The sequence below is a fragment of the Lissotriton helveticus genome, chromosome 6 (assembly GCF_964261635.1).
Source record: "Lissotriton helveticus chromosome 6, aLisHel1.1, whole genome shotgun sequence".
Lineage (NCBI taxonomy): Eukaryota > Metazoa > Chordata > Amphibia > Caudata > Salamandridae > Lissotriton > Lissotriton helveticus.
In genome coordinates this window covers 1,696,636,116-1,696,663,490 of record NC_136067.1, presented here as the reverse complement: position 1 = coordinate 1,696,663,490, position 27,375 = coordinate 1,696,636,116, and the positions used below count along the sequence as shown (strand labels likewise).

General features: G+C 42.0%; 1 protein-coding gene across 7 annotated transcripts in view; it reads right to left on the bottom strand.

Annotated features, from left to right (window-relative positions):
• Nucleotides 1-27,375, bottom strand: part of SPTLC3 (serine palmitoyltransferase long chain base subunit 3) — an 822,967-nt gene that overhangs the window by 506,215 nt on the left and 289,377 nt on the right. For all 7 annotated transcript variants that reach the window (XM_078649546.1, XM_078649545.1, XM_078649551.1 and 4 more), the window contains exon 3: nt 26,748-26,902. In XM_078649546.1, coding sequence (XP_078505672.1) covers nt 26,748-26,902 — 155 coding nt within the window. The remainder of the gene's footprint in view (nt 1-26,747; nt 26,903-27,375) is intronic.

The following is a 27,375-nucleotide window of genomic DNA, read 5'->3' as shown; positions in this document are numbered from 1 at the left end:
ACCCTTTACAAGGTCTGGTTCTCATGGTACACGTTCCTATTGGCTGTGCCCTCCCACACATGGGTGGACTCCTCAGATCACATCCTATGGCTGGTTTCCATAAATGCCCATTTCTATGGGTTGCGCCTGCAACTACTGAGCATATACCAGGGCTGACTATTTGGATTCTTTCCTGACGCTCCTTCGTTAACTCTTTAAAGAGTTATCATCCATGGCTGATTCTGCAAATACCCTTTTCTAAAAGTGGATTTGGCATGCATGTGTGGACTCCTCTACACATATACTATGGATGATTGTTAAGAGTCGAATCCTATGGATTGCTCCTCTGCGGCTCCAGAGCAGACTCCGCAGGACACAGTAGTTTTTAGATTTTTTAGCAAAAGGGAAAGCTGGTACCTTAGGTTTTTTTTTATCAGAAGTATTTATAAGTCTTATCTGTAATATTGTAAAAAAAAATATCATTGATAGAATAAACGTATTACCTACCAACCTACTGTGGTTAATGGAAGACAACCTCCAAAGGATAGCACCCTTTACCTTATGGACAGTTTTCTTTTGTTTCTCATATTATGTGGTAAACTGTTTGCACATACCACTCCAAAGATGGTAGGCACCCGATGCACGTCGTTCACACACATTTATCTTAAACCAATGCTTATGTGCAGCTATATGCCTGTTGCAACATGGTATGAATGTACAACCACAAAACCACTTCCCATAACGGCAACGCTTTACTTACATAGTTTCTATCCACTCGTACACTAGGATATCTTTTACTCTTTTTCTTTCAGTACACACCAACTGGCAGCAACAATACGTTAAAAGTACACAAAATCACTACTCGTATAGGCCACACTACTGCCTAGGCACTCAAGGATTAGTACTCATGGTCTTGTTATGATAATTCCTGTCCACTTAAGTAATGTATTCTCTGTAAAACTATATTCAAAGATCTCAGACTTTATATGGAATAAAGCCAATCAGCTAATAAGTATACCGAAATTAACTCTTCGCTGGGAAGAGGGACGGATGTCACTACTAGATTTGAAATCGTATTATCTGACAGCTTTACTAGTTATGCATACCACGATACAAAATATATTGCAGGTGTCAGTAATCGCCAATTTTTATATGGGAAAAATTCTGAACGAGTCTCCACCATACTTATGCTTTAATAAATCATAGGAGAGAAATCCCACATTGGTCAGATATAAGCCTATAAATAGTATTTAAGCAGAAGCAAAAATAGCTCTGGAGCTATCTTACAATTGTATAGATTTACTCAGTGCTCCCCCTTAAACTTCTTTGCCCTTCCGAGCTACAGCAAACTGTAAGAAAATGGGAAATAACTAAATGAGGAAGATTATGAGATTGGTTTGGTTAAATATCAACAATGCAATATTTTCATGGGGCAGTGCAGTTTAGCTTTCATCAGAACAGGGCTTTAATATCTTGGAGTATTTTCAAATACAAGGTGTGCTGAAGAAACGCCTCCTGCTTCAGGTAGAGTAATCAAGGGAGAGAGTGAAGGTAATATATTATCATAAAAATAGAAAGAAAAAGCTTGACCAATGCGTGAAATGGTTACTTATGAGCCACAGGAAGGCTGATGAAATGTTCCGTAGCACAGTACCGGTCTACAAATGCAGTCTTACGATTTGTTAGGGGTATGAAACAGTATATAAATACAACTACAGTGTGAAATATCTATTAGTATATTGGCTACCACAATAATCAAGCTTGCAAAGAAAAGGCTCAGCCACTTTCAAAGACAGACCCTGCAAATGCTCAACAGTGATTACCTGCCTTGATTTCAATAACAATTTATAAAAAAAAAAACAGTGATTACCTGCGAGAATACAGGTATTGCACGACATAAGCAGATAACGTTAATTACATATGAAAGAGCCTGAACCCAACATACTCACTAGGCCATGTATACAACGCAGAACACCAACATACTTCAAACTTCCTTCAAAGAGAAAATTTATGACATAACAGGATGACTGGACAAGGAAATGACCAAGAAGAAAATATACATATCATGTACAGATGTGCAGAGTGTAATATGCTATATTACTACCATTGCTATGTGTGAGTGGGAACATGATACAAGAGAGGCGAAACCTCAACTGAGTCATGATGCCCCTCCCCTCCTTCAAAAATGGCAAGAAATGGCATGTTACACTCTGCACCTCTGCCAATATGGTTTATTCCATGGTATTTTTTCATGTGTGCTCGTGTTAATAAACTTTATTTAGCATAAACTGATGCAAGGAGCTAAATATGTGCTATATGGTAAAATCACATTGAAGAGACCTCTGAATATTAGGAGAATGGTTTCCCTGTGTAAAGTAATTGTTACATGTAATTTGTGAGGCTGTAAAAAATATTTTCTCATGTCAATTTTGTTGTACTACGGTAATACAGCAGTTGCTCTACACAACATGTGTTACTGGGCTGCTTTATTTTTGTTTGTTATGATATAAATATTACAAAGTGGCAGTAGCAACTCTAATTATAGTTAGGATTCAGAGAGAGGAATTTCTCAGATTTTTGCTGGCTAATAACTGTTACAGTTTGATAAATCTTCAGTCAACTTTACAGACATTCTTTTTTCTGCATTGGCTGATAATGCAAAGCTTCATGCGGATTAGTTAAAGTGGTGCAAAGAAAAAAGGCGGGTCCCAAATTAAATTTTTCAATCAATACATTTTTAATAGACTTTTCAAACAGACATACCGATAAAATGGCTGAATGGATTTACATAAAACTTGTAGATTATGGTGTGGAAAGGATCCTTTTAAAAAAAAAAAACTCATCTGAATCTGCTTAGCTGGTTTAAAAAAAAAATAAGGGACAAACACTAGTGATATATTGGGAAGCAGTATAACACAGTACCTTTGTGGCATACCACGGTACATGGCAATGATGAAACATAATAATATTGGTTCATCAAAGCCCTTGCAAAATAAAAAGGCAGCCATATTGTTTAGACCACACTGGTCTATGTTCTGTGTTTTAATGTCAAATATACCTTATTCTATTCGACACTGCAGTTATATAGCGCATGGCTACCTGGTGGCCTCCCTGCGCTGTCAGTGTGAGACGTCTATTCCAATACATCAGAGGGAGCTGTTCTGAAACAGCCAGGTTTTAAGGCGCTTGCGGAATTTACGTTCCTGCATGGCAGATCTCCAGGGGAGGGAGTCCCACAGATTAGCAACATTAAACCGAAAGGACCGTGCTCCCTATCTAGATCTTCTAATATAGGGCATTTAGCAAGAGTTCACCCAGGGACATAAGGGGAAATCAGGGAAAGGGTGATCAGGGGCCTGGTGTTCATAAAAGCCTGGTTTGCAATGCAGAGTACCTTGAACCTAATACGTTCCGCTACCGGGAGCCAATGAAAAGATTTGAGACTATGGTGGGCGGAATGGTGTTTAGGGACATTGCAGAGAATGCAAGTAGTTGCATTCTGCACTATTTGCAGTTTCCCGAGGGTCCTTTTGTGGGGCACTGGGTAGAGGGAATCACAGAAGTCCAGGCAAGAGAGTATGAGGGCCTGGACCACTAGCCTTGTGGAGAGTGGTGGAAGCAAAAAAATGATCTTTCTGAGCATCCTAAGAATGCCAAAGCCCAATGCTGCACGTTTGTCTGCCTGAGCCTCCAGATTCAGGGAGACATCCAGTCTTTTTATGGCTGGTTTGGGAACAAGTGCAGGTCCCAGGCAATTTGGCCAGCCGACATCTTCAGAGGCTAGGGGCAATTGCCAAGAATCAGGAGCTTCGTTTTGTTCCCATTCAGTTTCAAACCGGAGTTATTCATCCAGGAGGCAACCTTCTCAATGTAGAGCCCTAAGGTGGCAGCGTAAGGGTTGTGATTCTGCGTGAGAGAGAAGACCAATTGGGTGTTATCTGCCTAGGTCAGGACTGAAATCCTGAAGGATTAAATGAAATCTGCCAACGCCCTCATATACAATTTAAAAAGTATAAGACAGCGAGGAGCTCTCTGGAACACCGCATTTAAGCAGGAAGGAGACTGAGGTACAGCTACCCTCAAAGATCTGGAAGGATCTTTCCTCCAGAAAGGATTTAAGCCATGGAAAAGCAAGACACGAAATTCCAGCGCTATTAACTCGTTTAATGAGGATGTCGTAGTTAACAGTACCAAATGCCGCACTGAGATCGAGGAGGATGATAGCTACCATCTCTCCTCGATCCAGCCGTTCTTTAATGTCCCCCACCATTGCCAGAAGGGCAGTCTCAGTGCCAATATTGCGGACGGAATCCGGTTTGAGTATACTGAAGAATGCCATGGTTTTCTAGGAAATCAACTAGCGAGGAGATGACCTGATACTCCAATAGCTTACTCATAGCAGGGAGAAGAAAAATTGGTCTATAGTTTTCCAAGTCAAGAAGCTCTGAATTGGCTTTTTTCAATACAGCCTTCACCATAGCCTGTTTCCATGTCTGAGGAACAATCACTGTGCTCATTGAAAAATTACATAAATCTAACAGGGTGGGAAGAATTTCCTCTGCCACCTTCCCTAGAATGCGGGGAGGGGCCGGGTCCACGGGTGAGCCTCATTTGACTGTGGCTAAGAGGTCCGGAAAGTAATCCAATCTGAAGATGGCAAATGCAGTAAGAGTAGGGGGGTGAGTGTTGGTTGATCCTCCAATCAGAGCTTCCTTGGGAGGTTGAAATGCTGAATAAATATTCTGTACTTTCTTCTGGAAGAATTCGGCGAGGTCATTACAGCGGGAAGGGGAAGGACCTTTGGAGGAGCGCTCCAATGTTTTTACCACCTGTAATATTTTCCAGGCAGAGTTAGAGGCAAGCTTAATTCTACCTCATTTACTGTTTTTTGTAATGTATAGGAAGAAATTAGGCATTTTAAAAAAGTCTGTAGATTCATGGTAAAGTATTTTCATTGATATATATATATTTTACTACTGTACTTTCTCAAAAGTATCTAGAAAGTACTGTGGAAGTTATTGAAATCTTGTGACAGTGCTGCATTTAAATGAAAAATAGAAGACATTTCATGATTGCAAAGGTAGCTGACACTGCCTAGTGCATGTCTTCAAGTCTTTTCAAACTTAGCAGCATTTACAGCAGACCACTTCCACTTTTGTCTCTGACAAATATGAGACCATAAAATGTGTGTTCGAAAACAGTTATTAAAATGGAAGATGTTACCATCTTAATTTCCAATCTAACTCCAGTTAAGTGTTCTAGATCATTGTCGACACACAGGATAACCATAAAGTGGGAAGTGTCACAATTGCTACCAGAGGAAAGCAGAAGTAGTAACTGATCCCTTTTCAAACCGCTTACACCAATCCATTTTAGTTCATCTCCTTTCAAACCTACATCATTTTCAACGCCTATTATCTTAGCATGGATTCTGGCACAACAAATTTAACTGTGCCCAACCAACCAAACCCTAACAATCTTCTAAAAACACTGACATACAAGAATAAGGAACACAGAGGCAGACAAAGAGATAGATGATTGGCCATTAGGAAACTACATCATAAAGACATTTTGAAAGTAGGACAATTATTGGCTTGAATACAATTTGGGCTACTAATGTAGCACATTACTACCAAAAAACAAAAAGCGGTAAGAAAATAAGCTTGTCTGCACCAATGTCATTTAATAAGTATTAGAAAGGCATTGTAAAAAATACATTTCTTGTCACATGACAACGAAAACAAATAGAAAACTAGAGAAGAAATACAATTAAGAAATAAAGCACTATGGGATTGAAAGTGGCCTATAAACACATCCCAATGCTTCTAAGTACAACCATCAAACATAGAGACTCTAACTGTTGGAAACACTACAGCTCTATTTCTTCTTTAAAAATCTAACATAGAAATTGAAAATTAATTCACATCACCTCCATCCATATATTTCTACATAAAACAGGTACATTACTAAATGGATCTATATGGATACTCTAGGAACTCATACTTATGAGGTGTATTTAGATAATGCAGGAGACATTCAGAAGGCCTGGCATGGGTGAGGACATTTGTAAAAATCTGTAGTCTTCGATTCTTTCACATATATCAACTTACTTAGATATACTAAAAGGTGGACATGCATAACCTCTGAGTTTTTTTCACAATCCAATAGGTATGTATTTCCCCAGCGTTTTACAATGACTACTACCTTATGATCATCTTGAACAGTAAATGTTCTGAATTATGACACAGAAGTGTTAAAGAAATGGCAGTTTTCTCTGAAAACACAAAAAAGGAAAACAATGATGGACTGACTTTGTGTTATGTTTAAACACAATCCAATATCGCTGTAGTAGTCTAATATTAACTTATCTACTTTGATGCCACCATAAGGCATGTTTAACTTACCTTACACTTACCATGTAGCTATATATTAGATACAATATATTATTTCTGATACCTGAATACAATATGGCTAATATTGGTAGAAGCCCTTTATCTTTTGAGACATTTGTTTAGTTCTGAAATAACTTTTTTTCTTTTAAGATTATTTTCTGGAAGTTTTTTTTTTTTTACTAAGCCAACATAACCAATTAAAACAACTTCAACAAGAAAAAGGAGGACAACAAAGAAAAAAAGAAAATGAAGGCTGCTGGTGAGGACACTGATGAGCAATGATATGCTCATGATGGATGGTCATATCACTCTCTCCCACAACAATGATATATTGCTCAATTATCTCACGATTCTGTCTCAAAAGATGCATTGGCTATGCGTGACAGCTGGAGGGAGAGATGCACAATGGCACAGATATTGCTGGAGGGAGGGATGCACCGGGTGTTCGTGGAAGTGCTGTTGAAGCCAAAGTAGTCAAAGGTGTTGCATTAACCAAAGAAGTGGGCCTGAAATGAATTGCCGGCATTTGTTTTCAAATTTCTGTGGTACTGATTTCTGTGGTACTAAAGGAGTATTGCTTGATGTTCCCATGGGAATTTGCTTTGTTATATAAGTTTAAGTGATATTGATTAGGTTGTAGGCACCCTGCACACCTTAAGGGTTTTATGTTGGAATCATCATGGGCTACAAAGGCTAATGAAGTTAGGAAACAAGAGCAAATTTACACCAAAGTATTAGGTTTTATGTTTCCAAGAAACATTGGTATGTGGGGAACAAGCCAATATCCCCATATTTAATGAGTTTGTGCATGCTTACTCTCCAACCTCTCCATATAAGCTGAGACAAGCATCTGGGGGCGTAGAGCGCCAGGCTTGGACTAACATTGCAATGTAGCTGCGCACCCTAGCTGCTAAATGCAAATGGATCAGAATTATCGAGGTGAAATTATTTTAAAATTCTACACAGATGCAATCTATTGTTCTGGTTAATGTGTATGTTTCTCTTGGAAATAGGATTTATAATGATAAATCAGCTATCCAAATTAGAGGAAGATCTATGTATAATACGGACGCATGCTTCGCAGAACCTGTTGATGCTTAAGGAGGATTTTAATACCAAATTATGCAAAAATATTAAATATGTGGAAAAAGAACGGCCTCGAATTATGTATACCTCATGCAGTATTTAATCTTTTTTTTTCAAATTTTTATTAGCATCATGAGTAACATCAGATACAAATAACTCAGAAAAGCTCAAAATAGTAAGGGTGTACAAAGGCATAAAAAAAGAAAAAAAAAAACATAAGAGATACAGCATCACTCCAGACAATATTGAAAATCATTGTATCAGTTAAAACATTAAGGCATAATTGATCCCCATATTTTTTCTACTTTTCGTTTTTTCCCCTGTCCCCTAGTTACCGCCAAAGAGCTTTCCATGTTATAAATGTCTTTAACCAAGAGCCACCATTCCATAACCGTGGGGGGATGATTTTGAATCCACACCCTGGCAATAGCTAATCTGGCACATGTCAAAAGTATATTAATCAATTCCCGAGATATGTTGTTTTCCCCAGCAACCCCAATCATAATATCAAGTTGGGTAAGTACAATTGGCCTAGCCATTTTGGCCGAGATAACACTAACTACATCCTTCCAAAAAATGGATAAATCAGGGCAAGAAAAAAAACATGTGAACAATATCTGCCCCTTTGAGTGCACACTTAGGACATTTTGTACGATCACTCAAATCGTTATCACAAGCTCATTTTAGAATCCTGTCTGGAGAATAGTACAATTGGAATAAAGTTCTAAACAGCTGTAGTTTCAGACTTGACGATTGAACTGCATTATTTAGACTGTTCAGTGAAGAAGTTATCATATCAGGGGTTACATTCACCTCTAACTTTGTACTCCACTTTTCTGCCACCTTACTGATGTCATCCTTGTGTAAAGCAGAAAAAGTCCTATATCCATAACTGATTAATGCTTTGTCAGAATCTCTATACATACAGTTCCAGACTTCGGATTCGGCCATACTGTTAAGGCCTAATCTGCGAGTAAAATAATCCTTGATCTGATTGTATTTAAACCAAGCCCCTTCTGGTAGGTTATACGTTATCTTCAGCTTTTCAAAAGTAGAAAATCCAATGTGGTCAAACAGGTCTCCGAGATTACTTATGCCATGATCAGAGAACATAGTGTTAGCTGAATCATGAAACACTTCTGGCAAACCTGGATTAGACCAGAGGGGCGTTTTTGCATGAAATAAAGAGATTATTCCTATTAATAATAGAACGCCAAATATTAACCGTGTCTCGCATCGTCTTAAACCGTACTCGTTTGAAGTAATTAGGGTCATTAAGTCTATACAAAAACATCATAGCCTCCCCCCCTAATATGAATCTATGAAAATAAAGACTTTTTTCAGGGACAAGCAAGCTGCGAAAACGAGTTAAAAAAGCAGACCAATAGTACAACTTAAAGTCTGGTAACCCAAGTCCACCATGATCATAGGGGAGTTTAAGCAGAGATAAAGCCCGTCGTGCTTTTTTATACCCCCATATGAAGCTGCTGATGATACCCTCCAGTCTACAAAAATATGTATTACACACTCTTAAAGGTATAGACCGAAAAAGGTATAAAAACCTAGGCAAGATCTTCATTTTTATCAAGTTGATTCGACCCAGAATCCCCAACGGAAGTTTATGCCATTTCTTAAGGAGAATAGAGGTTTCTTTTAATAGGGGTTCGTAGTTAAGTGCTATTATTGATTCAGGGTTAGAAGAGATTTTTACCCCGAGATATGTTGCCACATTACATACCCCTACTAGTGGTGTGAGTAGGGGAAAATTTATGATTACTTGCGTTTTGCTAATATTTAATCGATACCCTGATACTAAACCATATTTCTCTGCTTCGGTACCAATACCTAGTATCACATCAGGGACATTTGTAGAGAAAACCGCCACATCATCTGCATAAGCAGTTATTTTTAGTACATTAAGACCATTTTTAAACGGGATAATCATCTCTTGCTTGTGCAATGCAATCAAAAAAGGTTCTATTACTAAAGCAAATAACAAAGGAGATAAAGGACACCCCTGTCGTGTACCACGTTCGATTGGAAAAGTAGGTGAGCATAGTCCTGAATAACATACCTTACCCCTTGGTTGATCTTACAGGGATTTAACCCATTTCAAGTATTGGCCTTTTATGCCAAATGCGGCCAGAACTGCCCAGAGGAAGTCCCACCCCACGCGATCAAATGCCTTATCTGCATCTAAAAGGATCATACCGAGCGGGGTGGGACACGTCCTAGCAACATCAAATGCTACTATAGCAGTATTAATATGGGCAGTAGTGTCCCGTTTAGGGATGAACCCATGTTGAAATGGTGAAACCATCTGTGACAATAGTGGTGCAAGCCTAGTTGCTAGAGTTTTTGCAAATATCTTTGCGTCTGCATTAATTAATGATATTGGTCTATAAGACCCTCTCTCTTGTGGGGGTTTACCCTTTTTAAGAAAAAATATGATTGGAGTGTGATTCCAAGATTTTGGAGCTTGTTCTCCTCTGCCAATAGCCTTAATGACCATTAATAGGAGCGGAATTAATTCTTCCGTGCATTTTTTGTAAAGCTCTAGGGGAATTGAGTCTTCGCCTACAGCCTTTCCCAATGCTAGGGAGTTAATAGCTGCCTGAATTTCTCCTGCTGTTATATCTGCCTCTAAGCGATCAGCTTGCTCATCCTCGATGTTCTGTACCACATTTTCTGTCAGATAGGCTTTTATGTTATCTCCTATTGGGGTCGTTTCAGGTGTGTATAGCTTTTGATAGTAGGGAGCAAACTGAAGTAAGATTGATTTGGGGTCTTGATGTAATTGTCCGTCATCGCCTTTTATTTCCTTAATCAGCATTTGGGCTCGGTCTTCTGCCACTTTATATGCCAACATTTTCCTATCCTCTCCCCACTTTCATATTGATCCAGCCTGTATTTAGCTAGTTTGGAAATGCTTTTCTCCCTAAAGTGATTTTTCAATGCTAATCTTGATTCCATTAATTTTAAATTTAAAGCCTCGACCTCTTTTGCCCTGTAGTAGTAGCTAACATCTTAGATAGCCTGTCTTCAATATTAGATATATCATCTAGTAACTTTTTGTTTTGAATTCTACCAGCTTTATTTTGTTGCCAGACAAACTGTTGGGTAAGCCCACGGATGCTAGCCTTAAACGCATCCCATACCATCAAAGGAGATGTAGAAAACCTATTGATATCAATAAAATCCTTTATATGTTCTTTTAGCATGCTCACAAACTTAGGATCGGAGAATAAATACCTAGGAAAGGAGAAGGGCCTAGGTGGACGCATTTCTGTAACCACTTCTATTGAAAATAAAAGCGGGTTGTGGTCCGATGTTACCCTAGGGCATATTGACATTGTACTGGCTGACAGAATAGAGTCAGAAGCAAAAACCATATCGATGCGTGAGCAGAGTTTGTGAGCAGATAAGTAATAAGTATAACCTGCTATGTAAGGGTATAAATACCTCCAAGCATCTTTAATTGCATGTATAGTGGCCAAGTCTAGAATTGCTGCCCTCGTCTTACGCATCCTCTGGAACGAGCCCTTTCTAGTAGTATCCAAATTATAATTCATAATACAGTTAAAATCACCTAACACTATCCGCTCCCCCTCCCATGTAAGTAGCTCCATATTAACCTGATCAATTATTCTTGGTTCATCTTGGTTAGAGGCTTAAATCCCACATATTGTATATTTAAGGCCTTCCAGTGTCACTTGTACCATGGCCCACCTACCCGCTTTATCAGTCATTTTTCTGTTAACTTCCACTTTAAACTGTTTGTGCTTCAGTATAGCCACACCTCGAATTGAAGCATTAAACTCCGTGCTTACCAAAAGATCATAGCCTAATTGATTCAATAAACGTCTATCCTTATACGCAATATGAGTCTCAGTGATAACCACTATTTGAGGGTTATACATCCTAAGCTCTTCGTATACCAGACTCCTCTTAGTCCGACTGTTTAATCCAGCCACATTCCATGCTAGAAACTTTACCTGATACATTTAATGAATTTTAATATGTATTCTAATATGCCTTCTACCCAAAAAAACATTGTACCAAACAAATAAGCTTTCCTTAGCCAACAAAACAAATATATTTATACTCATGATGCATTTTTTTTATTCCCCCCCCCCCCCATTTCCCTTGCCTGTTCCCACCCTACCCACCCTTAGATTGCCCCCCGCACCCCCTCCCTTATGCCTACCAAGGAGCCCCCCCCACTACCAGGCTGCCGCTGTAGTGGCAGCCAAGCGAAGACGCTGCCCCGAGGGCCCGACAAATCGGTATTCTAAAGCAACCATGAATCAAATACCACCTTCTATGCTTTATACATCAAAATCAGTTCAAGATCAGGATCAACCAAAAAAAAAAAAAAAAAGAAGCTTCCACTTATAGCAAACACAAAGACCATATAATAGCAAGCTTATTGTCCACCTTCCCCAGATTCCCCAGATTTCCATTTAGACATTGTCTGTTCAATCTCATTTACATCCAAGAAGTAATATGTACGACCGTTTTTGAGAACTTTCAGCTTAGCTGGTTCTTGTAAAAAGGCTTGACCTCCTAGCTCTTTTATAGGGTCAATAAATTGTTTCAGTTGCCAACGCCGTTCCATCGTAAGTTTACTCAGATCAGACCTTACAAAAAATGTGGTAGAATCAGAGGTAACCGGGGTATTTGGCCTTGCTTTAATCGATATTGCTTGACGTAATAAAAAGTTTCCAATGCAGAGCAACATTGGACGTGGAAATTTGCAGTATTTAATCATGCAACAAAGTCAAGTTTTGATGTAAAATGTACTGAGATTTTACTTAATTTGGGGCAGGGTATGCCTGATTAGGAAATTTCAAATGGATATTCCGGCAAAAGTTAGAATAAAACGTGAAGTATTTTGGATTTTCCTGTTGTATACAGTAAATAATGGTTTGAACCAGGAAATTCCCTGGGAACAAGCCATTATATAGTAATCTGTTACTTATTGCGGTACAACTGACAGTCTGTTTTCTGTTTTAAGATGAGCCTACACAATCTTCCGTGGTTTTGGACTTCATTAGTCAATGGGATATGACAGTCTGTCTCTTAGCTCTATCTTTCCATTTTATCTAGGGACCTCATGTGCTAAGAGTATTGCGGACTGGTTTTTGGCAGACCATAGTCGGTCTTCCAGTTCTATCCTTTCATTTTTTCGAATATATCTAATTTTGAATTCGATGTATAATAAAAATACTGAAGATCCATGTTAATTTACCTAATACTGAACTCTTATTATATATGTGCAATGTATATACTATCGCATGGATGTAGTACTATATTAATCCGTGAATAATGGCTGACGACATTCATTTTAGTAGTTTGTGGTCTAGTCCATCTTCCCTCTCTCACGGAGTTGTCTGCATAGAGATGCTTTCTAACACGACTTAAGATAAGATCGATCATACCTTCGGAATTTGTCCGATAAAAATATTGGTTTATTATCATTACGAATATATGTCCTAATCATGCATCTCTTTATGGACACAATTTATTGCCTTCTTTAAGATGGCGGCCGAAATACATTAAAGTAGTCCATTGGTGATATCTATGACCTTTTCGTCCTATTCGGCAAAAAAACGCGTGCAACTCTAGCTGTTTAAATAAGGCCGGTCTCATTCTTCACTTCACGTCGATCAAACAGAGAACAGCGTTTTGCTGGCACCCAGGAGGTTTGTTCAGGAATAAAACAGACTTTAAGCTAATCCTACATGTTAGGGACATTAGAACCTTAGTCTGCAGATAGTGCCACATATATTTAAATTAACAAAGAGGTCACCCTGGTTTATTTGTGTTTTGTATATAGCTCTACAGTACCCAGGCGTCCTATTATCACCATGGATACTGTTCCATGTTCATAACTGTGCTTTAAGCTATCTGTAGTAGTGAGAGATTCTTCCTTGATGTAGTAAGCATATGAGACAATCGATGTTCCAGTATTACACAGCTATGCTTCTAACTAGTCCAGAGTTATTAACTGTATATTGACGTTATGCATTTTTTTCACCTTTAGAATTTGGTACCAACTCGGGCCCCTGCTAGCTGCATTCTTACGTCTTTGAATTTTTAAAAAAAATGAGTAAGTGTAGTTCATATAATAGGCTGTACCAAAGTGTTTTTTTGGATATTTAATTACATGTCGGAATCTTGGAGATTGAATAGTCTCCCTTAACTTACAATAATAAGTTGTTGTAACACCTTTCTAGAACATACTATATTACGATAATTCATATCAAATATCTGGGATACTGCCAGCCTTGGAACTTACGGACCATAGAGAAGGAATTCCATGTGTGTACCAATAGACCTTCAACTATCTTAAAGTAAGGTTATTTACATAAACAGCAAAGTTGTAATAAATACTGAAATTTATACATAGATTTGCATGGTTAGTTGTCTTTACCTTTCGGATAGTGAGAGTCCTATCAGTATAGCAGCATTGCTTCAAACTTTATTCCATTTATTTTTCAGTAACTTTAGCATGATCACCCTTCTAGATCTTTTGTTAGATTCACTAGAATTTTGTTTACAACAACAAAATTCTTTCATGTGATTAGGTTGTCCTCGTGCTAGGTTGTAAATATTTTAGACTATTTTCCAAATGAATGTAATGTAAAATATGTAAAGAAAACATTCCTATAAAAATATGCATCAGTACCTAATTTCTCATTTTAACAATATAGGCCTTTATTCTCGGTCTTTACTACTCTTTGTCTTATTGGTTTCGTTATTTCTATTTTAATCATTGTTGTGTAATATATTTGTATTATTTTCATGTATTATTTTTGCCAATGTAATTTGTTGTAAATAGGTAAACTTTCTTTGATTATAAATTCTTCAGCTAATTAGTATAAAAAGATTATATAGTAGATAAGAATGAATTTCACTACTAGACGATAACATGCCTGGACCGCGCCCAGCGCAAGTTCCCCTGGCCCCCGACGCAGCCAGGCGACCCGCCTCAGATACAACGACGCCGCCCTCCACATCGGCCGATCACCAGCCTGCTACTGTATCACCCCAAAACGCTCCCACGGACCCTTCACCTGCCAAGACTGCAAATTCACCTGCCTCCGGACCTGCTCCGCGCCCGCCAGACCAAGCACCAACAACAACCACCTCAAGTGCATCCTGCTAAACACCCGTTCCGTCCACAAACACGCCGTCGAACTCTGGGACCTCCTCGACACAACAGCGCCGGACGTCGCCTTCCTCACGGAAACCTGGATGAACGCCTCCTCAGCCCCCGACATCGCCATTGCCATCCCGGACGGCTACAAGATCACCCGGAGGGACCGCATCAACCAAACCGGAGGAGGCATCGCCATAGTCTACAGGAACACCATCCGCATCACGACTAACTCTGACGCCCTCACCGCCGCCGAACATCTTCACTTCCAGATACACACCGACCCCAAGACCACCCTCAGAGGGACTCTCATCTACAGACACCCTGGACCGCGCACACAATTCAGCGAAGCCATCGCAGACTTCATCAGCCCACACGCCCTCGCCTCCACGGACTACATCCTCCTTGGGGACCTGAACTTCCACCTGGAGAACAACAATGACAACACCACCACCACCCTGCTGGACAACCTAGCCAACCTCGAACTCAAGCAACTGGTGAACACCCCCACCCACTATGCCGGCCACACGCTTAACCCAGTCTTCTCCTCCAGCAACCACGTCTCCTTCAGCTACTCCACCGGACTTCACTGGACCGATCACAGCTGCGTCCACTTCAACTTCAGGAAAACCACGACTCACCACCACCCGCAACAGGTTCCCCGAAGACGCTGGAGCAAGATCACCACCGACCAGCTCACCACGTCCCAGAGCCAAAACCCACCTACCAACACAACGGACACCAATGACGCCGCCCGCAACCTCACACAGTGGATCACCGACTGCGCCAATACCCTTGCTCCACTGAAGACCCTGCCAAGCAATCCCGGCAGCAAGAAAGCCTCATGGTTCACAGACGACCTCAAACACTCTAAGAAAGCTTGCCGTACCCTCAAGAAAGCCTGGCGCCACGAACAGTCGACAGAAAACATGGCAGCCCTCAAGAACGCCACCCGCAAACACCACCAGCTGAACCACAGCACCAAAAGAACATCCTTCAGAGAATGACTGGACAACCACACCCACAACAGCAAGGAACTCATCAGCATCGTCAAAGAGCTCTCCAACCCCAGCAACAACGACATCACGCCTTCGCAAGACCTCTGCGACTCACTCGCCACGTACTTCCACCGCAAGATCGCCGATATACACGACAGCTTAGGCGCCCAGACCACGCACCCAAACATCGAACCAACGCCCCCCACCACCATCCTCCGCACCTTGACCCCCGTCAGCACCGAAGACACCACCCCGTGATGAACACCATCCACTCCGGCTCCCCAGCCGACCCCTGCCCACACCACATCTTCAACAAGGCCGACTCCATCATCGCACCCCACCTCCGGAACATCATTAACAACTCCCTTGCGTCCGCCACCTTTCCGGAGAGCTGGAAGCACGCAGAGATCAGCGCCCTCCTGAAGAAACCCACCGCCGACCCCACGGACCTCAAGAACTTCCGCCCCATCTCGCTCCTCCTCTTCCCCGCAAAAGTCATCGAGAAGACCGTCAACATACAGCTGACCACTTTCCTCGAAACAAACGGATCCCTCGACTCATCGCAGTCCGGCTTCCGAGCGAACCACAGCACCGAAACCGCCCTCATCGCAGCAACCGATGACATCAGGACCATGCTTGACATCGGGTAAACTGCCGCCCTCATCCTCCTCGACCTATCGGCCGCATTCGATAAAGTCTGCCACTGCACCCCAACGACCCACCTCCACCACGCCGGGATCCAAGAAAAGGCCCTGGACTGGATCACCTCCTTCCTCTCCGACAGAACTCAGAGAGTCCGCCTCCCGCCCTTCCGCGCCGCGGCCACCAAGATCATCTGCGGCGTTCCCCAAGGCTCCTCGCTCAGCCCTACCCTCTTCAATGTCTACATGAGTCCCCTCGCGGCCATCGCACGCAAACACGGCCTCAACATCCTCTCCTACGCAGAAGACACCCAGCTTATCCTCTCCCTCACCAACGACCCCGCCACCGCCAAAGCCAGCCTCCAGGAAGGAATGAAGGACGTCGAGGAATGGATGAAGCTCAGCCGTCTGAAACTGAACTCAGACAAGATGGAGGACCTCATCCTTGGACCACCCCCCTCCGCCTGGGACGACTCCTGGTGGCCCCCCGCTCTGGGCACCGCCCACAGACCACGCACGCAACCTGGGATTTATCCTTGACTCCTCCCTCACGATGACCAAACAAGTCAACGCCGTTACTTCTTCCTGCTTCAACACCCTTCGCATGCTCCGCAAGATCTTCCGCTGGATCCCCACCAGAACCAGGAAGGCGGTCACCCAGGCCCTCGTCACCAGCCGTCTGGACTACGGGAACGCCCTCTACGCTGGTACCACAGCCAAACTACAGAAAAGACTTCAGCGCATACAGAACGCATCGGCACGACTCATCCTGGACATCCCCAGTCAGCCACATCTCCACCCACCTGACAGACCTACACTGGCTCCCCGTCAACAAGAGGATCAAGTTCAGGCTCCTGACCCATGAACACAAAGCTCTCCACGACATGGGCCCCGAATACCTCAACAACCGCCTCAAGTTCTACACACCCACCCGCCAGCTCCGCTCCGCCAGCCTCGCCCTCGCCACCGTCCCGCGGATCCGCAGAACCACCACCGGAGGAAGATCCTTCTCCTACCTGGCTGCCAAGATGTGGAACTCCCTCCCCACCGACCTAAGTCTGACCTAGGACCATCTCTCCTTCAGGAAACAACTCAAGACCTGGCTATTAGAGCAGTAGCAGCACCGCCCCCTCCCCCCCCCCTCCCAGCGCCTTGAGACCCTCCCGGGTGAGTAGCGCGTTCTATAAATGTTCTTGATTGATTGATAATGTCCCCCAACTTGTTACTGTTTGCCGTCAGTATAATTATATCCTATAATACTGTTTGGTTTTAGTCATCAGTTATTAATAAATATTCTAGGTGTATATATATTGTAGGTATGTAACCTCCATGTGGTCTTATGTTTTATGCAGTTTTTTTGCAACTGACGGTTCCCTGATGAAGGCAGTAGTACCGAAACAGGCGTAGTTTTCATCTACCGCTTGCCCCTATCAAGCTATCATCCACGGCTTGCCCCCATCAAATGTGTCGAGTATTTGGAAATGATTATTGATTGTATCATTTTGGGAAAATAATTTCTTCATTTCATCATTGTACAGAATGTATTTATTTATTGATTTTCTTTATATTATATGTTAATATATATTTTGCAAAAATTAAACGAACAAAATATGATTTAAAAATAAAATAAGAACTATATATTTTTCAATAATAAGTGTTTATAGTCAGTATTGTTTATAGTCAGTATGTGAATAATGTGGTTACATTTTTATAAATCCTAGAATATTAATTTGTGGTTATATAGAAGCTTGCTATTGGTTTCTTTACTCACATATATTCCAGCAAAAGAACCTTTATATTTGGAAAACCGAATTGCCCCATTGATTACTTATACATTCCCATATGGCATTTTGACCTAGTATCAGATTTTAGGGTATTACAATAGACTGGGAAGAATCACTTCCCTCTAAGCATGCACCTGAGACCCGGAATAGGTAAGGGCATCAGATCCCCTTTTGCACTTTAGGTGGAATGTTCCAGTAGAGGTGTAACCCGACTTGGGGAGCAACAGATTGAACTACTTGCCCAATTACAAGTTTATATAGAAATTGATGGTTTAAAATTATCGGCATGTAATTTTTGTAATTGGTATAAGGAATTGATGCTAAGAGTAGTTGATTGCCTGAATAAGGAACATAGGAAGGCATACGGCGCAAACATCATACAATCCTACCAGAACAAGAAAGGAGCAACATGGTTTGATTTCAGATGCCAGCTATTAAAAAGGAAACTGAGAAACATGAGATTAGGAAGAGATGGGCCCAGAGACAGTCACCGAAAGAGCGAATACATGAGGATGAAAAGGGAATAAAAAGCACATTTAATAAGGAAAGTGGCAAGAGATGATAAGATGATAAAGGTGATTCAATCCAAAAATGTTATAAAGTTCTGGATGCTAGTGCAAGATGGTACAGACCGATATTATAAAACCAAATTGTGTAGTACCTGAAATTAAGTGAATACAATTTAATGAACAGAGATATTGTACTGGGTAAACCGATCATTCTACAACAGAGTATACATGTGATGAGGGTTTTCTTAATAGTATATCGATAAAAAAGATTAATGAAACAATTACAGCATTGAGATTGACCAGGACAGCAAGCCCTGATAGCTTTTTTTTTTTTTAAGAATTTTATATAGCGCGAACTTGACCCGAACTGAATCAGGTATCAGAGCACCAGTTACGTTACATGACGACACGACACACATTCATTTGCCCTCTGTGACTATTAAGGTAAATAGCGACTGGTGGGCTTCACTATTTGATTACGTTTTTAGTTTAGTAGTAACCTCTGGAACCATGCTCGAAAGCAGAATCCCCAAGATCCTCGGAGTTATAGGCTTACCAAGGTGAGTTTAAAAGTGTTCACCAAACTTTGACTCAAGTATGTAGAGGAGCGCTTAGATATATTGGATCTCATACCAATAGAACAAGGGGGCTTTAAGAAAGGCCATTTGACCATTGATCATAGTTTCGGTTTGCAGGAAATAAGCAAGAAATCGATTAAAGGGATGGGTAATTTGTGATATACTGTAGTATCAGTTGAAGAACTTAAGAATAAATGTAGTAATAGTAAATATTCTGAAGGAAAGGGAAATGTGGCAAGGGTTGAATTAAATCATGAAGGCTTGTTGTCACAAAAACTTTGGATTAAGAATGGCTTATGCCAAGGACGTGTACGGACACTCACCTGGTTTGCTCTTTATACATCAGAGCTACACCGCATTTTGGAAGCTTGGCAAGCATTATCTAACAAAATGGGAGGTCACCACTTTCCCTGCTTGCTATATGCCGATGACTTTGCAATACTGTCTCATGACCGGAGGTGAGGATTAGGCTTTCAACTTCCTTTGCTTTTTATTATAGCAGCCATTTGTGTCATTTAAAAAAAAAAAAAACTAATCACATTACAGAAGCGAATAAAAAAACTACCAGACTCAAGAACACCTGGGAATGGATGAACCACAACAGCAATCAAATAACAATAAAGGTCCCAAATGGGGTAAAATCAGGCATGTCCATGTTGCACACAGTCCTTCCTCTATATCGTGACCTTCTCTTTCTTCGCTGCTCGCAGCCCAAATTCATGTTTTTCATTTCTTCTCACAAATGTAATGTTTTGTGCATTGTGTTTTATTAAGCAAGTTTGACTTTCATATAATTTCATAGCACTTCTGAGCTTGTAGTCCTAAGGCCGCAGGAACGCGTTTCATGCTCCTTCTTAGCTGCCTGCTTAGTGCGGCTCAGCGCCACGATGCGGTCCTCCGCCTGCGTGGTTGTGTAATTTCCAATAAGAGACTTGACCTGTGGTGCAGCTCTGTCAGTTTATCCACATTGAAACCGGAGTCGCACACCACGTAGTTGATCGCCTGCCTGCATGCCTCAGTCTGGAGAGTGAACTCTCACTGATTGGGAGATCTGTACTGGCAATAGTTTTAAGTTTGTGACTGCGGTTTAAGGTCTGCACTGGTTTACCCCATAACACCCCTTGGGGGTCTGTTTTTTCCAGTGGCCGCAAGGGCATCACTTGGAACATGCTACCACGCTATATCATTCTCCATTTAATAGTTGCACCCGGACAGTGTTTTCCCGGGCTCTGCCTAATAATCTTGTGGCTCCGCCTCACACAAAACCTGGGCTGGGGTACTCAGTCCCTAATCTGCAGCCCTTTGACTGCCCACATTGATTCAAGCAGCGCTGTGAGACACTGCAAACACTGATACCAGTGTGTTACAGTTACAGAACACAGGTTCCTGCCCACTTTACCGTCCATACTGCAGTATTGCGCCCGACAACTTCTTTTATGGAAGTCTTAGACAGCAGGCAAATGGAGAAAAATCCCTTGGCCTACTTACCTTGCGATGACGATTTCTATGATGCGGTGGACGCATCCATCTACAACGCGGTTGAGGAGGCCATGGGGCCCAAGGAGCAACGCACTGCATTAATAATGGAGTGCAAATGCGATAAAATACTTCAAATGGCGCAGGACACCCCTGGCCCCTCCATGGCGGGAAACTGCCATTACAACGAAGCCTTTACAACGAAATCGTTAACCACGCATGCAGAACCACGCATGCAGTACAACGCATGCGTGGTTAACACGAAAGCCTTTACCACGCATACCTTTACTACAAGGTTTGTAGTAAAGGTATATGTGGTAAAGTAAAAAAGTAAAAAAAGGGGGGGTTGGGGGTGTCTCCCCCCCAAAAAAGAAACTCACCTGAAGTCACGTCGGGTATCAGCGTCGTTTAAGAGAAAACGGAAAATAAACTTCCGCTTTCTCTTAACGACGTAGGACGTCACCACGCTAGTAATTGTGGTAAATGTTATGCGTGGTAAACGAATTCCGTTGTAACGCATGCGTGGTAAAGGCATGCGTTGCAACGGAATTCGTTGTAACGTCATATATTCCTCTATGGCACTCCCAGTCCTACCGACTCAGATGTTTCACCACCGAAGTGCCCCCGCCCCAATGGCCTAAAACGCAAAGCCTGTGCCGGTCTTAAACAGGCCTTCATGCCACAAAACCTGCCCGCTCTGCCCCCTTCACACTCAATTGGAATGCCAGAGCCTCAACTTCCCCTGTCCCCCTAAACCCAAGAAGACGATTTGCACTCTGATGATGAGGCTGGGTCTTCAAGACCGTGGCGTCTAAACCCCCCCTCCCCCCCAACCTCCTCCTCCCTCCGATCCCGATGTTGCAGTTTAGATTCAGATATGCTGGACCGTGATGACATCCTCCACCCCAGTCTTCAGAATGGGTACCCGGGGAGAAAGTGGCACATTATGTGGCGAACTGCCTCTGCAAACCGCTTGACAAAGAGGCACGTAGTTACCTGCGGGCATAATGTTACCGCTCAACTTGACACGGCAAGGTCGCTTTGACCCCAGACATTGCTCCCAAAATGACCAAATTTCTGGCCAAGTTTATAAAAATCCCAAGAAGGGCATAGATCAGTCCTAGAGGGTGTGCCAGGATAAGCTTCTGGATGCCATTGGTCGCTTAACAGAAATATTGGACATGGCAGAAGATGCAATGTATTCTGGTGCCTTGAACTCACCAGAAGCACTCTCAGGATGGGAGCAGCAGATGATTATCTTCCTAGGTAACACCAACTGTGCGATGCCCACAGAGTGGTGACGCAATTTGTTGATCAAGGTCGACTTGAAGCTCGGGGACCTCAAGTCCTCAGAAGCAGGAGCAATGGGCTAAAGGGATGCTCTTAGGGGAATCCTTCATTAAGGAACTGAGTAAATTCGTTAGCACCTTTATCTCACTAGAAAAGGCGCAGTCGTCCATCCTCAGGGCCGGCCGTGGTATGGGCCGCTCGGCCAGCCGTGGTGCTACATACTCTTTCTCCAGAGGGCAAGGCTCCATGCGAGGCTCCTACCAGGACCAGCGCTTCACCAACTTCTACCCCACCAGGGGTCAATAGTTTGGAGGCAGAGGCTTCAAGAGACAATCCAACAACCCAAATTCCGTTGTTAGTCCTCCTTCCCAGGTGCATGTCGGGGGCAAACTAGCGTTTTTTCTTAATGCGTGGAGAGCCATCACTTTGGGCACTTGGGTTTTATAAACAATGCAGGGTTTCCAGATAGAATTCTATGGGACGCAATTTCAACCTACTGGCCCAAGACAGATTCATTTTTCCTCTCAGGACGCTGCAGTTATAGACGCAGAGATCCATTCTTTTTTGAGGAAGGTCACTTTCATCCAACGACCATCCACCCTCACAGGTATACCAGCAATGTTAGTCTACTGAACAAGGTCATGGGAGCCAACGGCCCGTCATCAATTTGTGAGAGTTCAACGAATGTCTGGTGTACTGCCATTTCAAAATGGAGGGCATTAACCTTCTGTAGGACGTGTTGCGCCAGTTAGATTGATGGTCCGCCTGGACCTCGAGGACGCTTATCTGCCGATTCCAATCTTTCCACCTCACCGGCAGTTCCTCAAGTTTCTTTGGCACCACCAGGAGTTTCAGTTTTGCAGCCTACCATGTGAGCTCCCATTGGTGCTTTACCAAGATTCGCAGACCAGTGGTCGAACACCTTCACGCACAGGGGATGTGCCTCATTATCAACCTGGACGTCAGGCAATTCATGGCCCAGTGTCCCTGGCAGCTGTCGAGACAACTTCAAACACCAGTAGACCTTCTAGAGAGCCTGGGTTTCATGATAAATGAGAAAAAGTCCCCCCCCCCCACAGTTACATCCCATCAGACTCAACCACATCCTTTCGGGGCCTTCTGTCTCGGAAAATAACAAAAATCGAGCACAAGCTAAGGAGAACCCCAGCGAGGCATCGCATTTCGTTGTGGCATATCGCCCGCCTGTTGGGGATCCTTCCCTCATTCATCCAAGTCGTCCTCCCTCTATAAGGCCCTTTAGTGCCTCAAAGCCTTTCATCTTCGGAAGGGACTCAAGTACTCCCAGGCGGTGGCCCTTTCAGACGAAGTGAGGGAGGAAATCTCTTGGTGGCTTTCACACATGGAAGCATGGAATTGGAGTGTGATCTTCCGGTCAGTTCAGGTCCTAGTCATAAAGTCAGATGCCAGCAGGACAGTCAAATTTTCCATAGGGTGTTCTTGGTCTCAAGAACAGTTGCTTAGAGCTCCTGGTCGGCTCCTTTGCAATCCGATGATGGACAAGGGACAGGATTCAGTGGTGTGTTCTCCTCAAGATGGATAATGTCTCAGCAGTCCGATACATCAATCATCTGGGGGGCGCGCAAACCAAAGTCCTTTCCGAGATGGCAACCAATTTTTGGCAATACTGCCTGGAACCTCAGGTCTTGTTGACCAAGGAATATCTTCTGGGCTGGGAAAACCAAGTGGCAGAGTGGCACTCCTGGCACTTTCAGTATTCCAGCCTGAGTAAGCTCCATCCAGAGGTCAATGCCGACCATCAAAAACAGTGGGGTCCCTTTTCGGTGGACCCGTTTGCCTCTCGGCTGGACAACCAGCTTTCCAAGTTCTTCAGTTTGAGGCTGGAAGCGCTAGCGGCGCAGACAGATACCTTTCTTCAGGATTGGGCTCCAGAGAAGGGTAATGCGTTCCCCCCCCTTTTGAGATAAAACCCGTGCCTCAGCGCAGATCAGGCGGCAGAGATTTCAAGTATGGTTTCCAATTCTTCTAGAACTTTCTGGGGAGTCTCCAATCCAACTCCCCCTTTTCTGCATCATCTTCTCAGTTCAGGTCAGCTCCAATACCGTCTAGTATTGGAGGGCTCCCTATGTAACGGCCAGGAGGATTACAGGGGACTGAGGTCGGTCCAGGGTTTTTTGAGACAGGCTGAGGATCTCTTACCTAGGGGTCTGGGCTGATAGCACCATCAAGCAGTACAAGTCAGCTTGGACTAGATGGACATGTTGGTGTCTGCAACAGAGTGTTGAACCTGTGGTCGTAGCCGCAGTTCAGGTTACCAATTTTCTGTCTAGTCTGGTGACAGAGGGCTTGGCCTATTGTTCTATCAATAGGCCACGAATTGGAGGATACGAAAAAGGATCCGTGAGAACAGTACAGAGGCTTGACAAAAGAGTAAGTCTCGACAGAGGAAGGATTATGTGCAACATGGACAATCAAGAATGGACACCATTTGGGACCTTTATTATTATTGGATTGGCTGTTATGGTTGATCCATTCCTAGGGGTCCTTTGGTATGGTAGTTTTTTTAATTCACTTTTTAAATGTTAAAACGGCTGCTGTAATAAAAAGCGAAGGAAGTTGAAAGCATAATCCTCGCCTCCTATCCTTAATAGAATTGATACTTTCATACAGATTAGTTCGGAGCAATTCTCATTATGAATGTTACTTCAATATACTGTGATAAGAAAAGTTTGGTAATTAATATGAAGAAAACCAAGACTTTGGTGTTAAGCTACCAAAAGGGCAAACATAAATGGTTTATTAATGGGGCAGGGGTAGAGTAATTTACCTCCTACAGGTATCTTGGATTCCTTTTTGATTCAAATTTAGATTGGAAATCCACGAGTACAGTCCTACAGCTATGTAAATTCAACAGTCTCCAGTGGTTATGTTATGACCCCAGTTTTTTATAGCCTTTAAGGCAAGGCAATGGTGCAAACAAAACTTCCTTATGATAGAGAGGTTTTCTGCATGAGTGGATTTTAAGATTGGAAATAAGCTGGAAGGCCAATATCTTAAAATACGTGTGTCTTCCTCAATCGTCCATGGTACCTGCAAATAGAATCAAACTTAAACTTTTTTCCTGAACAGAGTTGACAACATCGCTCACTTTTGTACAAATTAGTTTTTAAATAGTGATCTGTTATGGGCTGAGAGTGTTAAAAAACGTTTAAAGTAATTTTATATTTTACTTTCTTTACACTCTCGCACTACAGGATTGCCCTTAAAAATGACATCGATAGACAAATATGGAAATGGAGATTTTATCTAGAGAAGACAATAGGTATTTAGGTAAGAAAACCTCAGTTACCTACTTATTGGAATCCTGTTGTAATGAGGATGTGAATATGTACAATACAGGCTTCCCGGATCCTGGCTTTTAAATTATGTTGAGTATATACTGGGCATTAACCCTTTATAATACAATATGAAATTACCAACCGGATTCTGAGTTGGTGGATTTATTAACTGTGGTTTAATTATGAAATGTACTAGGCTGCATATTTTATTGGATTGTTGGTTTTCTGTTGGATAAAGGCACAGATTCTAAACGCCCCTTTTAATTAAATATCATATTGACACGTTATGTAGCTCTATGGTTTTAATGTGCTATGCGTTCTTAGGACATTTTTACAAGCAGTTGGAAGGAAAATTGGGGGGAATTAACACACCTGAGTATTTTAATAATCAATATTTTAGTATATTTTGTTTTTTAATTTATGCTTTAACGCACACATTTTGTACCTTTTTAATGTTGTTACATAGGCCTGTGGTTATGTCTATGTATGAAATAGTTTAATGGACTGTACTCCGAACAAACTTTACATTTTTACTACCATGACATAGGTTGCATATAACAAGTTTAGAATCAACTTTTTACCCGCCGGGTGGCAAAGAAATAAATTCCCACACAATGGAGTCTTTCAATTTCTTCCTCTGCGCCGCCACCTCTTCCTCCATCTCTTGCAGCAGTATAGTATCAGTCATTGCAGTAGTGCAAATCTTTGAAGGTGGCTTTGGAACAAAAGATTTTGCCTCTTCCAAAGCGCACATACTTCTTCTTTGAAGATATCTAATTAAATGAGGATAAAGGGTATGCACTTCCTGTTCCCTACAATTGTCAGAGTTCTAAGCCAAAGAAATGCTTTTTTACAAAAGTGAAAGTACTGTAGTATCTCGATAGTGCTGCGTCACTATTGTGGTGCTCGCATAATTCAAAAATACAACCTACAATTACAATATCAACACAAATAGTATTTAAAAACAAAACTAGCCATGAAATCCTGAATCCATATTTTAAACCAAAAATTATTCTTTGATTTAAATGTTGTTTTAACATTTTACAGTGGCACAGTGGTACAGTGGTTCTATTGCGAAACTTGTATTGAAAGCAAAACAATCACGCAGATGATGCTGACGTTCATATTGAACTTTGACCCGTCGCAAAAATACAGAGGTACCAAAAGAAAAGTTTAAATAATACCATAATAAATAACTTTATATGATTAGAAACAAATTAAAAGAACATACAAAAAATATCAAAGGTTAATGATTAGTTATAGTTCGGAAAAAGTTATTTCTATACAAAACCAACTTAACCTACACAAGCCTTAGAAATTCAAACATTACAAGTATAACAAAGTTATAATTTAGGCCCCGCCCAAAACTTACTATAAATCATGCACCTACGTATAGTTAATTTAGTCGGATTGTGAATCGTGTTATAAAAAGGTGGAAGCCAAACGGTGCTGCTGGAAGGCCAAACAAAATGAGCTTACACTTCAGCAACACATTCAGAATTAATGGACAGCTTTAAACACCCCCTAAAACTGACCTGAACGTCCAGTTGTAGTCATCAGAGAGCCGCTCCATTAGGTCAAACTGAGGTCCTGGCACACTGCATATAGGGCGGTTCCAATTGTCCCGTACTCGCATGTACAGATTTCTTGTGTAAAAGTTCTCAAAGTCTTGATAAAGTGGCACGAAGTCCTGATTTAAAAACATGAAAAACAAATTCTGTCTCAGAGTTTCTGTTGAGAACGCCTATCACTTGTAATGTTTTTGATGAGATAAACAGTAAGGCACCAATTAGAATTTCAACAGAGGAAGATGAAAGTTGTAAATTTAAATCCCTTCAAAGATCTAAGTCACAATGAGCAGGTTGATACAAGGTCGTCTAATCTGTACACCTGCAGGAAGGTGGAGATATATAATGGTATGTTAAAACATGGTGTAAATAATTATTGGCGGAGAGTGGTGTTGCCAAGATGGCGATCGAGGCAGATGTCTCTGCCTGGGCTCCGTTCATGCCTGGCATAATCCATCAACATCCTGGGTCCACTGGACCATCCGGCTGCCTGAAGGGGTGACTCTTCGTCCCAACCCCCACACCTCCTGGTGATAACTGCCCCAGGCACTGTTTCTGCTACTAGCAGCTGAGTGTGAGGTTTCTCCCTATACCG